This window comes from Ursus americanus, chromosome 19 (genome assembly GCF_024610735.1).
Source record: "Ursus americanus isolate L20-20 chromosome 19, mUrsAme1.1.p, whole genome shotgun sequence".
In the NCBI taxonomy this organism is placed as follows: domain Eukaryota; kingdom Metazoa; phylum Chordata; class Mammalia; order Carnivora; family Ursidae; genus Ursus; species Ursus americanus.
The window spans coordinates 53,204,126-53,216,668 of NC_142145.1; the positions used below are offsets into that span (position 1 = coordinate 53,204,126).

At 47.3% G+C, this 12,543-nt stretch overlaps 1 protein-coding gene and 1 long non-coding RNA gene across 5 annotated transcripts in view; one reads left to right on the forward strand and one right to left on the reverse strand.

Moving 5' to 3' along the window:
- The window catches only part of LOC123781986 (uncharacterized), a 69,673-nt gene that overhangs the window by 50,932 nt on the left and 6,198 nt on the right, over nt 1–12,543 (forward strand). The window contains exon 5 of one of the 2 annotated variants that reach the window (XR_015727787.1): nt 1,247–5,488. The exons of the other annotated variant lie outside the window; for it this stretch is intronic. This is a non-coding gene — a long non-coding RNA (uncharacterized LOC123781986). Of the gene's footprint in view, nt 1–1,246; nt 5,489–12,543 lie in introns of those variants that run through there. 2 annotated transcript variants of the gene reach the window in all.
- Nucleotides 7,024–12,543, reverse strand: part of L3MBTL4 (L3MBTL histone methyl-lysine binding protein 4) — a 416,563-nt gene continuing 411,043 nt past the window's right edge. For 2 of the 3 annotated variants that reach the window (XM_087869962.1, XM_087869961.1), the window contains exons 19-20: nt 11,233–11,295; nt 7,024–8,622 (exon numbers count right to left, since the gene is read on the reverse strand). In XM_087869962.1, the coding sequence (XP_087726088.1) occupies nt 8,455–8,622; nt 11,233–11,295 (231 nt within the window). In that variant the 3' untranslated portion in view covers nt 7,024–8,454. The remainder of the gene's footprint in view (nt 8,623–11,232; nt 11,296–12,543) is intronic. The other variant, XM_045781801.2, reaches the window with a different exon arrangement.

Genomic DNA, 12,543 nt, shown 5'->3' on the forward strand with positions numbered 1-12,543 from the left:
AATTCTCTTCAGGACAGCTGTCCCGCCATGTTCCTTCCAGCGAGGCGTTGTGTGGCCTCATGACTCAGTGGTTTTCTGGGCTATCTCCACCTCATGTCCCACAGATCACGTTTTTCTGAGACTTGACAGGGATGGACAGCAAGGATACCTCCGGCATCGTTGACTTTTCCCAGAAACAAGACATAGGTCAGAGTGACAACAACTGGCTTCTAAAGGACCGTTTCCAGGATGATGGGAGGGATCGCTAGTGAAACAAAGGACCACGAATGTGTGTGGAGATGGAGATTAGGGGAAAAAAGCAGAATTAATAGAGGTAAATCCTGAAAATTTCAGAATTAAATACTATGGAAATAGGTGAAAACAAGGGGGATTTAGTCAAAAAGAGAAGGTTCCGGGGTGACTGTTTAAGGGTCTTCAAAAATATGTGAAAGATGATTTTGTAGGAATAGGAAACACCAGAATGTTTTCATCCTTTTTTTTTTTAAGATTTTATTTATTTATTTGACTGAGAGAGGGAGCACAAGCAGGGGGAGCGGCAGGCAGAGGGAGGGGGAGAAGCAGGCTCCCTGCTGAGCAGGAAGCCCGACGTGGGGCTCGCTCCCAGGACCCTGAGATCATGACCCGAGCCTAAGGCGGATGCTTAATTGACTGAGCCACCCAGGCGCCCCCAGAATGTTTACATCTTAAGCTGACGTTTGGATAATTGAAGGTAGATCTGAAAAGATACATCTTTTTTTTCTTATTTCTTCAACAAATACCTATTGAGCATGTCTTATACACCATCCAGTCGCTAAATACTAAATTCCATTTGCCCAGTGTGTGTAAGGCTCTGTGCCCACACTGAACGTGGTAGAAAATTCGACAGGACATAATCTTTCTCTTGAAGGGGCTATCATGAACGAGTCCCTGTAGGAGATCGTACGACTGTGTTTACAAGGGCTTTTCGGAAATGGAATAATGAAGATGACAATAATCATATGACCCAACAACTCAAGTCATGTTCTATTTATGTTATGTTGTTTTCAGAACCTCATCAAGGTCGAGAAAGCTATGACATTGCTTCTAAGGATGGGTGTGTGCAATTATCTATTGTCCACAGAGAAAAGGGAAATGAGGGCAAAATGGATTTGTGGGAACAAATCCTTTTCACCGGCTTAATGGTGGTACAAAAAATGGAGTACACAACCTCGAGTTTAAGGTTTTTAAATCAGCAAGTTCTTTATTTCTTTATTGTTTACTTCTGAAGGCAGAAAGAATATTCCAATTGTCTGCACAGAACATAGACTGAATGGCGAAATCAGTTTCTGTCCGCCCAAGGCTGCTGAGCGCGGTCACAAGCTACAGATGAAGTTTCAAGTTGCAAACAGCCACCCAGATGTGCAAAATGCGTCTTTTCCCCAGCAGTTCACAAATAGTAGCCTGCTGCAAGTTCATATCTTGACAAACTATTACAGACTTTTCGGTTTAAGAGAACTTGCCTCGTGGTGAAAGACAGATGTTGGCTAGCTAGCTAATCCCTTTTCCAAAACTTGTACATACTCTAAACTGATCGATTTTCAAATGAACATGCCCCCAACATTTGCCCTGTGGGGGCATCGAAGACAGTTGTAAAGCAGGACCTATTCTAGGTACTTAGTGTTGACTCACAGAAAGTGGCAAGTCTTTCCACCTTTCGATCAGACACCTTTCATCAACTTGTCCCCTGTCGTTCAGTATTGCTCATGGGAATCACGTTAGTAACCTTAGCTATCCTACCGGAGGGCTTGAGAATTCTTGGTGGGATAATTTTTTCAGGTGACAGGATTACCAAGCAGAGCAATGTGAAAACAGATTCGCATTTAAAATTCTTATGTATGCATAATAAATATTAGAACACCACTGAGCTAAAATTAATGAGTCTGTATTTAAAGCACAGCAGTATTTAAAATTACCCGCCTGATGACAATTTTCACTCAATCACATTACGAGTGTCTCTGATTACTTCTTGTTAATTGCTATGTAGAATCGGAGGCTGGGGGGGTCCAGAAATTTCTAGGTAACAGATGACTTAATTGCTAACATCAAACTGGTACTCAAAATAATATTCACACTCTTGAACCAGCCAGTTAGCGACATGTAAGGAGAGACACCTCTGTGTGGAGGATTGTTCCAGGTCCGCAGGGAGATGAGAGAACATCTCTGCAGTTTACAACAGCAGGGCAAGAACAAAGGTTTAGAAAGAATTGGACAACACCTGGGGCTGCGCAGGGATGTGTCATGTGAATCACATACCTAAATGCCGGGGGATTTCGCCCCGTCGTACCACCTGACCATATTGTCTGTAAGATCTGTGCCCCAGCAAGATCGTATTTCTATTACACCAGACCCTAGACTTTTCTCCCTTGTCCCTTCCTGTTCATCTGCATATTTTTATGCTTATGGCTTATTGTCTGTTTCGACCCTCCTTGAATTTAAGGTCCACAAAAGCCCAGATTTTTATTTATTTGTCACAGATGTATTCCAAATGCCAGTAGAGCCTGGGACATAGTAGGCTCTCAATAAATATCTGTTGAATGGGTGAATTTAATCATGTCCACAATGGACAAAGATGAGGACATCTGTTCAGGTGAATTTTGCTGATTCATTTGAAGAAAATTTTTGAATCAATTTGGAGGCGTATCTGTGATATTGTTTCTTCTCCTCTTAGACTTAACTTTTTGGGCCCAAAGGCACTGGGGTGAATCTCTGTGAAGGAAGGGCAGGTTTCAAACAAATACTAACAACAGCATGTGAAAAGCAAATCTATTTAAAAAAAAATAATAAAAAGGGGAGGGTAGTAAGCTGCTTCTTCTGGAGGAGAACTTTGCAAATTGGTTGAAAAATAAAAGAAAAAATTCAATCACCAACAGCAAGTAACCCATCAGAGTGAGTTTTCCTTTAATAAACTAATTTTTGACTGGTTTGACTCTTTCTGTTGGAGAGGCCAGGCCAAATGAAATTCAAATTGCTTCTTCTTGAAAAAAAACAAGAAACAATACAAAACAAATCCTCCCCTGCCTCCTAAAGCAAACTGTCAGAGCAGATCCTAACCCCAAATCGTGGAACAGTTTCTAGAGAAACAGCCGCCTCCATGCAAGCATGTGCCACACGCTCTCCCCATTCGCAACCAGCCGCCGAAGCAGCTCGGGCTCCCTGGGGGGAGATCCTGCAAACACGCTCTGTATGTATGTATGTATTTATAATGCAACTGAGTTAATGCTAGCCAGTAGTTCTAAATATACATATATATATATATATATATATATTTCATTCTAAAAGACCTTTGAGGCCCCAGGACTTCACAGTAAAATTCAGGCTCCTGCATTTCTCAACAGTCCCCAGGAGTATTTAATACAATTGCTATCAGTCGCAGTTCAACAACCGTGAAAAACCCACCGTGGGAACATGTGGGTTTAACCTGGGATTCCTTAGCATTTTGTGTTCTTTCTGCATCCATTTGCCTTGATGTCTAGATTCCTCAACCAAAGGGAACACAATCTCATTTCAAACTGAAGCCCAGGGGCAGTTGATGGGTGTTGCCTTGTAGGCAAACCTGACCCAACGAGCCTGATCCCATGAGACAGAACCATGGAGAAAAACTCAGTATTTCAAACTGAAGTCTTATTTGTCCCATCTTTTGTTTTTCATTTTCTTTTTAATGGTGGTTCTTACTTTTTTTTCCCCCCTGCTTTGAGTCATTCTCATGGCCACTCTCGGCAAACAATGATTGGGATGTTGCCGCTTTCTCTCTCAACATTCTGGGGTCTCCAAGGGATGTGCCCTGATCCAATGAGCCCGTGGTTCTCTGCTGACATCACTCCAGAGCTGAGTCTTCACTGCAGCCCTGCAGGCCCTCAGGACCTGCCTGTGCATCTCAGCTGGGCACTCGGGCACTGGGCACTCTGGCATTGGGCACTGGGCACTTGGGCATCAACCACCGGGTCACTCGGGTACTTGGGCACTGGGCATCATGCATTCAGGCCCCATACATTGGGCACTTGGGCATCAGACACTCGGGCACCGGGCACTCGAGCACTGGGCACGCAGCAGTGGCAGCTGGGCTGATTTTCCTGGATCACTGGACTCAAAATCCATCCTGTGTCTGAAAGGGCTCTGTGGTGCAAAGACTGGGGAGCAGGTGATCTCACTGAGAAGTCAAGTCACGATCGGTAATTCAGCAGAGCGCTGGGTCAGCAAGTTCGCGGTGTAACTCTGTAGCGGAAGCAGCTTGGTTCGCACTGTGTTCACGGCGGCATCGTCAGGCCTGTGCTGTCCCAGGCTTCTGCTGCAGCGACACACCAAATGGTCGGGAGGGACAGAGACCAGGCCAGAATATAGCCAGAATATATTTCTGAAGGAAGAGTTTTTATGAATATATTATTCATTAATATAGTTATTCATAAGAATATATTTAAAAGGATGCTGGATATTCAAGTCTATTAACAAATATATTTTTCATGAATATATTTATAAGGAGAATACATTTTTAAGAACTTACAAGAAAAAATATTCATGAAGAATGTATTCTTGAATATTAAGAATATATTCATTGGAACACTTCATATTCCAGAATATATTTTTCAGCTCTGAGAATTGCAGAGACAAATGGAATATTCTTTAAAATGATGTGAAACAAAGTGTAATGCAGTGGAAACTCAGTATTTCAAAAAGAATGAGCAACTGTGGCCAGTTGGTCATTTGTTGGGTGGTTAAGAAAAGTGTTTGGATCAGGCACCAGAGTCAGGATTCGAGCCTGGACCTCAATCCAAAGCCCAAGTACTTCCCCCACACTTCCCTGCCTCCAACCCTCACTCAACAGAACGAGATTCCACAAAGAAAATCCCACCAAGAAATGCCACGGATGTTCAAGTCGGCCCTCAGTAAGGGTAAGAGGCCACAACTCAGAGCCCGGGGTTAACAGGACTCAGTCTTCTGTGCGGTCACCCTTGCAATCTGTTTAGAACTTGAGTTATCCAAGGTCAGGATCGGATTGTAGACCAGGAGAAAAGAGGTGTTCAGAGCTGATTAAGGGGAGATTTTTCTTGGGAGGACTATGGGTTGTTGGAAGTAGAGAAATTTATTTTTTTGAAAAAGTATCAGAAATTAAAGGCATTCAAAGACTATGGTCTCAGAAGTCCTAAGCTCCCTGAGCACCCTTGCTGATGACCTCCTTTCCAGCCCCATGATGTGTACTTACGATGTGTTGTACAAATGGTCATTTAGGGGAACTCTTTCTAATAACCCTGAAGTTTGTATTTCTTGCAGTCCTACTGGCAATGTTTTGCTTTGTTCCTGACTCACGCTTATTCCAGGTGGGAGTCAGGAGAGAGGTGAGTAAGAGGCTGAGTGTGGTATCCGGGGGCAGCTGAGGCCTTCCAACCATCTGGGGCATTTCTGGATGCTGCCTGACTCTTGAGGGTTGGGGGGATCCTCCTGGGAGAAAGATTTCAGCTTTTAAGTTTTCCAGCCTGTCTGGAAAGCTTGGGCTGGGGGGAGGGAATGGGTGGGAGTCAAGGCTGGGTGTGGTAGGGCTGGGTCCAGGGTGATCAAGGGTCCCCTGAGATCATCCCAGGCCCGCCTGACTGTGCTTCCGGGCCCCCTAACCAATAACCACCCTGAGAAGAGCGGGTCTCTTGGGGTGCTCAGGGCTGATGATGCAAACTGAAGTTTATGTGTGGGGCTTCCTGGAAGAATGCTCGAGGACCGGGTGGCTGTCTTGCTCTGAGCGTTATGTTGGCTACATTCACATCCGCACATCCACAAAATCTAATGCAAACAAAATCCCTCGGGGTCGGTATTTTCTTTTTGACAGACCAGTGATGCGGATGTAGAAGCTAGGGAGCTGGGATTCAAAGCTGAGTTTGGTGGGCTTGCTGCACTCACAGGTGCGACGGCTCTCTTACCGCGCGCTGATGAAGGGCCAGGCATGACTTCTAGGGCGGGAGGAAGTGACGGGCAAGCCTGCCACCCTGTCTGTCCCCACAGACCGACTAGACTTGGGGGGGGGGAGCACGTAGTAAGGATGGTGAGTGAGGAGCCATAGGAGGGGGAGGTGGGCTGCAGTGGGGTCTTCCCAGGCAGGGGTGAGGGGCGGAGAACACCTCAGGCTGAGGAATCAGCATATGCCCAGGTGAGAGGCCCACTAGGAGGGTGAGTCTGGAGGAAGAAAGCAGCTCGGTGTAGGAGCACGAGCGAAGCGCTGTGACGGAGGAGGAAGGGGGGCGAGGTGTGAAAGCCGGCAGTGTGCGGGGCCAGCAGGGACCCCTCCGGAGCTGACCCGCACCTCGTCGGTCTCCACCTTCAGCGAGGTCGTGCTCGTAGAGAATCCGTAACACAGAAATGGACAGAGTCAGACGTTTCGTGAGCGGGGTGGCTACTTTGATGACGGTACGGTTACTCGGGGGAGGATACGAGGATGGGACCATCTTAGTTGCCTTTCCAGTATGACAAGGTGAAGGTTTTGGGTGACAAGCTGGGGTGTCCAGCAGGTGGACACCTGGATCGAGCTCTACCTGATCACGCTGTCTTCTAGGAACACAACAGTTCAACCCTAATTCGTCTTGGTGTTATCTATTCTGTTCTGTTGAAACGACAAGTATTAAATATACGAAACACGCATCTCAGGTCTCCCATGGAGCCTATACAATGAGCAATCGTGAGGTTCTTGTTAATTTAAAAATCTCCGTTTTGATTTCTCAAGTTATTTTTTTAAAGTGGGCTCCACATCCAGCATGGAGCCTAACACGGGGCTGGAACTCACGACCCAAAGATCAAGACCTGAGCTGAGATCAAGAGTCGGGTGCTTAACCAACTGAGCCACCCAGATGCGCCTAATTTCCGAAATTATTAACAGGGATCCGCTTCCCTGAGGAAAGATATCCCAAAGACTCAAAGAAGGCTGACTGCTGGCTGATGCACACAGTGCTTTCTTCTTCCGTGGCGGAGAAAAGAGTCTTCAGGTTGTGGTGTGGGAACAGGTTATTACAACATATTCATTAAGGCATGGAGGTGGGCATTTTATTTGATCTGTTTATTATCATTTAAAATATATTAAAATTTTAACACAGCAGAAGCAGAAATTTAATTGTGCATGGCAGTCTAAAAACAAAACAAAACAATAACAACCAGAAAACAAACAGCAAACAAAACTCCACAGAAAACAAAAATTTACATGAACCAATAATATATTAAAATTCCATTTAGGTGAGGATCTAAAAAAAAAACGTAATATGCACACACCTCTTAGAGAAGAATTGTTTTTCTTCACTGACCTACAGTTTGAGAATCTCTCCAAGCTGAATCCACTTTCTTCAACCATAAGATTCTTAGTGGAGCAAAGGGGGGAGGTCTGTTTCTTTTCTCCCTCCACACCACCCCCCCACCTCGAAACAAGGGATAACCACTTCCCTGGGGGTCTGTGTAGCTCTGACTATGGGTATAAAAGAGGTGACTGTCTTTCAGAATTGTGGGACTGGCGCTTCTTGTCAGATACACTTATACAGAACAAATAAGGTCTGACAAGGAATCAGAATCGTTGGAACAAATCACAGCCACCAAGCTCCCTGCTTTAGAGACCTTCCCTTTGAATGGTGCGTCCTGCAAAGATATAACACGGCTCCCTCTCGCACCGGCTCAGAGGGAGCGCAGCGCCAGTTCCTTCTCCAGAGGCCGCCTCTGAGTGGAAGCCGGGTGGGTGGCTGTCCCTCGAGCCCACCCGCATGCGTGGCAGGACGGGGTCCCCCGCGCTCCGGCACACAGCGGCTGGGCGCTGCCGGCAGGGGGTCCTCGGGAGGGTCTGGCCAGCTTCCGCTACGTGCCCAGGCGGACTGCTCCCCGGGTGCTCCAGGAGCCGCCGGCAGCACACACAAGAAACGCTTCATGGAACAAAGGAGAATTAATGAATCATGAAAACATGTGCTTATTATTATTTTTTTAAAGATTCACACTTTCCTGAGTAAAGTACACAAAAATCCCACGTGAAGTCTTTTTAAAGCACCAGGCCTCTATCTCTTAGACTGACTGCACCCAGATGGCCAAGCTGAGCCAAGCTCAGATGTTCTGGTGAAAACATTCACAACGCATTTATGAATGCTGCTTTTCTAATATTTTACCGCTGGAGAGTTTTATGCTTGAAAACTGGTTAATGGGGAAGGAGAAAAACTGAAGGTGTATGTGGGCCTCTTTGGTCTGCTGCGACACTTCAGAGCTGGCAGGGCCCCGCCGAAGATAAAGATGTTCCCGAACCACACACGGGCCTCTGCGTCCTCGGCACCGCATCAGTCAGCGATACCCTCTACACATCGAAACCAGAGCCGCTTTTGAAGGTCCAAATTAAATATGGATATGACCGTGGGGACATTCAAATCAAATTAATGTGGGCCAGTTTTATTGCTCAAAGAACAAGGTCCTGGTGCCGCGGCCGTTCCGGTGCTGTGTTTATCCTCTGGCTTCTTGGCCTGAGAGAGAATCTTCTTCAGTGAGGTCCCGGGAATTCCGGAACATGAGGATGGAGTTATAAATCTTCAGGGCTGGACCCAGCTTGATCTTCATCACCTTGACGATGTCTGTCTGTGTCAGAAGCAGGAAGGCTTTGCCGTCGATCTGCTATGAGTAAATAAACACACGCTGTTTACCCTCTGGGTACTTTTGGGGGCCGAGCTGTGTGACACCGAAAGGTGTCGGCCTCCCTGCAGAGTTCTCGAACAGCAGGGGAGCACGGCACGCTCTCCCACCCGGTCCCGACCGCTGCCCAACTCCATACTGTCACCCAGGGCTTTGTTAAATATGAACTCAATATACAGGCAAAATTTCTATTGTTACGTTTAAAAAATCTTGGCCCAGATTTGTATTATGAACCTTAAAAAAAATCTACTTGCATCCACCAAGTAAATCTCCAGGAATTTTTCGCAAGAGAACAAAGTGCAATGCGTCCACTCTAGTGTTATTTGTAATAGTGAAATGCTAAAAACAGTCCAGCATTTCAAAACTAGCAGAAGTAAATAAATTATGGTATTGTCTAAGCTAGGGTATGAGGCGGTCGCCGAAATTCACATCTTGATGAAACACTTAATTATTTGGCAAAATTTTCATGAATTGTTAAGCAACAAAACATGACATGATGATATTGAAAGATCTCAGTTTTATTCCATAAAATTAAAGGTGCATGGCCACATGTATACATACACATAATGAAAATATTTGAAGTCTTTATACCAAATGTTAAGTGAAGTCAGATTTGGCTGGTGGGGTAGTGGTTTGATTTTTATTTTCTCCTTTTAACTGACCTGCATTAAAAATTTTTAATAATAAATGCCGTTATAAGCAGAAATACATATAAAATAAATGTTCTTTTTATTAACTTTTAAAAATATTTATTTTAGAGAGAGCATGCGAGCGGGGGGAGGGACGGAGAAAGAGGGAGGACAGACTCCCCACTAAGTGCAGAGCCCCATGTGGGGCTGGCTCTCAGGACCCTCAGATCATGACCTGAGCAGAAATCAAGAATCGGTTGCTTAACCGACCGAGCCACCCAGGCGCCCCTTTTTAAACATAGTGGTCTGACATGTAATAGCTTTGCTGAGACTCACAGGATGGTGAGTGACCACCACCCAGGCCTTTCCCACAACTTCTAGAAGCCCTAGTCTGCTCTCAGAGTTTGAGTCCCAGGGACTGTGAGTATGTCCGATACTCACACCACCTATTTAAACAGACTGCCTCAGAAAGATTGCTGGTTCTAGAACCAAGAAGACAGAATGAAAGGGTTTTCTACGGCAACCCCCTTCTCTGACTCTAGCACTGTGGTTCTAACCTTTTTGAATTAAAGATGCAAACCCTTCATGACAATAATTTACTGAGGAAGTAAGGCTCCCCCACGGACCCAAGTTTTAAATTAAAGTGGGAAGTTAAAGTTTTAAAGTTTTAAGAAAGTCGTAAAAAGCTTCCTGTGCATTTATGATAGTGTCTATTGAAGAATCGTCCATTTAGAGACAGACTACGCCGTGCAGAACTTTCCTAGGTGCCGAAACACACTAACCCTGGCTTTAAAGTCCCCTCGAGGAAGTGTGTGTTTTACAGAGGGACGAGGCAGGGGGACCGCTGGTCGTAAGAGCCAACCTGGGGCAACCTGACCTGCAAAGACACCGGCAGACAAAGTGGGCACTGCTTGACGCAGAGAGCGGCCCGCACGTGCGAGGCCAGGCCCACCACGCCCAAGCCGTGCTGGGCTCAGGCGAGAGCAGGTGAACGTCATGTTTCCATGGGCAGCTACCCAGAATGCTACCCGACTGACCCTGCGCTGAGATCCCTGGAGATGCCGGACTTGCTGGGCTCTGAGGGGCCCAGGACCCCAAACTCCAAGAGTACTTTCCCTGAACCATAGCCTCTAGAGAGGGAGAGTGTGTGCTACATGCTGGAGTCTCTAGGAGTGTAGTTTTCTTAGAGACTTCTAGAGCAACAGTGATGGCTCTGGAATCACAGGGATAGGGGCTGCAATCTGACTGCCCTTTTCCTGCTACACCTTAGCTTCTTCATTGGTCGTTGGAGGCCCCGAGCACAGTAATTACAAAGTGCTCAGCACAGGGCCCAGCACGTGGCAAGCCCCTGATTCATCACCATACCTTCACTATTATTCTACAGCTGGTCCAGTCTCTTCTGCAGCCCCTAGAGCTATGGCTAGTTCCAGGACAAATACTGAGCAGTCTCGAACATTCTCAACCAACAGGGAGTAGGAAGCAAAACCCCACAGAAGGCTTTTCGGCCTCTCTGCATTCCTCTTGAAGCAGGTACAGAGCGGGGGTACACAGGATGGTTCCGCTGTCACCCTGGAGCAGAAAATCCCCTCCCTCCTTGGGAGCAGACTCCTAGCAGGACCGCTTCCTGCCCCCAGTGAAGCCTGAAGTCATCACGGCAGAGCCTGCATGGTGCCCATAAGAATTAATCGACATGCTCATCTATTCTTCTACCCAACAGTCTATTTCTCGAGCGGGCCCCGCGGGCCGAGCCCCACAGCTTGTGCTCGTGACAGAGCACGGCTACGTGGAAACGGGACAAAGCCGGAGGCCGACCCCGCTGTGCCGAGTGCACTGCTGGGCTCTGTCCCGCCTCCACCCCTCTCTCCTGCCCACCCAACTGCGCCTGGTTCCACTTAAGGAAATGAAAACAAAGCGCTTCAGGGGCCAGAAGTACAGAAACACATACAGTTTGTGCATTTCTTACCTCTTTCTTGAAGCACTTGGCATGCTCTTCGCAGCCCAGAAGAGACCGTACAAATTCAGCCACCTACAGAGCAATACGGAAAGCCTGATTTACAACACGCACCTGAAATAAGTTCTGGGGCTGTGGTAATCCAACGTTCGAGAAAATTTACTTCAAATCCCTCAAACATGGGGGACTGAAATAGTAACTATCAAGGCACATTAGCACATGCCAGCTCAGAAATTAGACAGTCGCCCGTCTCCCTTCTGGCCTCTTATTGCCAGGCTGACCTACACTGGGTTACCGTTAGGATGACAACAACAACCTCCACGTGTGCAGTGGTCATTCTGGAATCTTCCGTCATCTGATCCTCCCGTCCACCCTGGGGAGTCACAGAAGGCAGGAGGGAGTGGCCCGTGTGTAATGGTCTCCACAGTGACCGCTGGAGAGAAGGACTGTCCACCTGGCCCCTTCAGCAGTCTCACAGGGACTCCAGGGACATGTGCCAACCGAATTCCCTCAGCGGTGACAGTGAGTTTGAAGCCCAAGGAGGTTTAATGACTTACTGAAGGTCACGCATGGCTGGGAAGTGTCAGGGATGGTTTTGGAACGCAGGTTTTCAGACTCCAAACCCAGACTTCTGGACAATCACGCTCTTCAACTTCATTTCCCACTCTTCCCCCCACCCCCACCCCAGCCACACACGCACCAAGTTCCTTTTAATTACAGAGACCAGACTACGACCTGGCTAGATGCGCAGGAAGCTACGGAGTGCTCCCAACCGATGCTTTTAGGGAGCTGAGTGAACAAACATCATAAAGTGCGGACTCTCAACGACCAAAATGACAAGTGGATTCTGGCCACGTCTGGCAAGGCCGGGCACGGTCGCAGCACAGGGTGAAAGGCACGCCAGGAGGCAGCAGTAACAAAACCTGGGAGACGATATTTGTAAGAGCAACTGTCTTGGCTTTTAATTTCTGGCTCTCTGTGTCTTGTGCCAACCAAATTAGGTGCACTTGAACCTTCTCTCTCCCCGCTGATGGAAAAGGCCCACAGGAAGGCAGGGAGCTCAGGGCCTCGTATCCACATGTTCCACAATCCAAGAGCCCTGGAAGTCCCGGGCTCCCTGCAGGGAGAGGACAGTGGACACCGACCCTCCCCACACGTTGCAGAAGAGAGCACTGCAGCACTGGCTGGTCTCCAGCAGCCGGGGACCCACACCTACAAGGCAAACCCAGGTCCTGACACCTGTACGCACACCCTTGACTCACAGCTGTATTTGATATGAAGATTTCAGAACATCTTCTTAGGGGCAATCAGCATGCTGGTGTC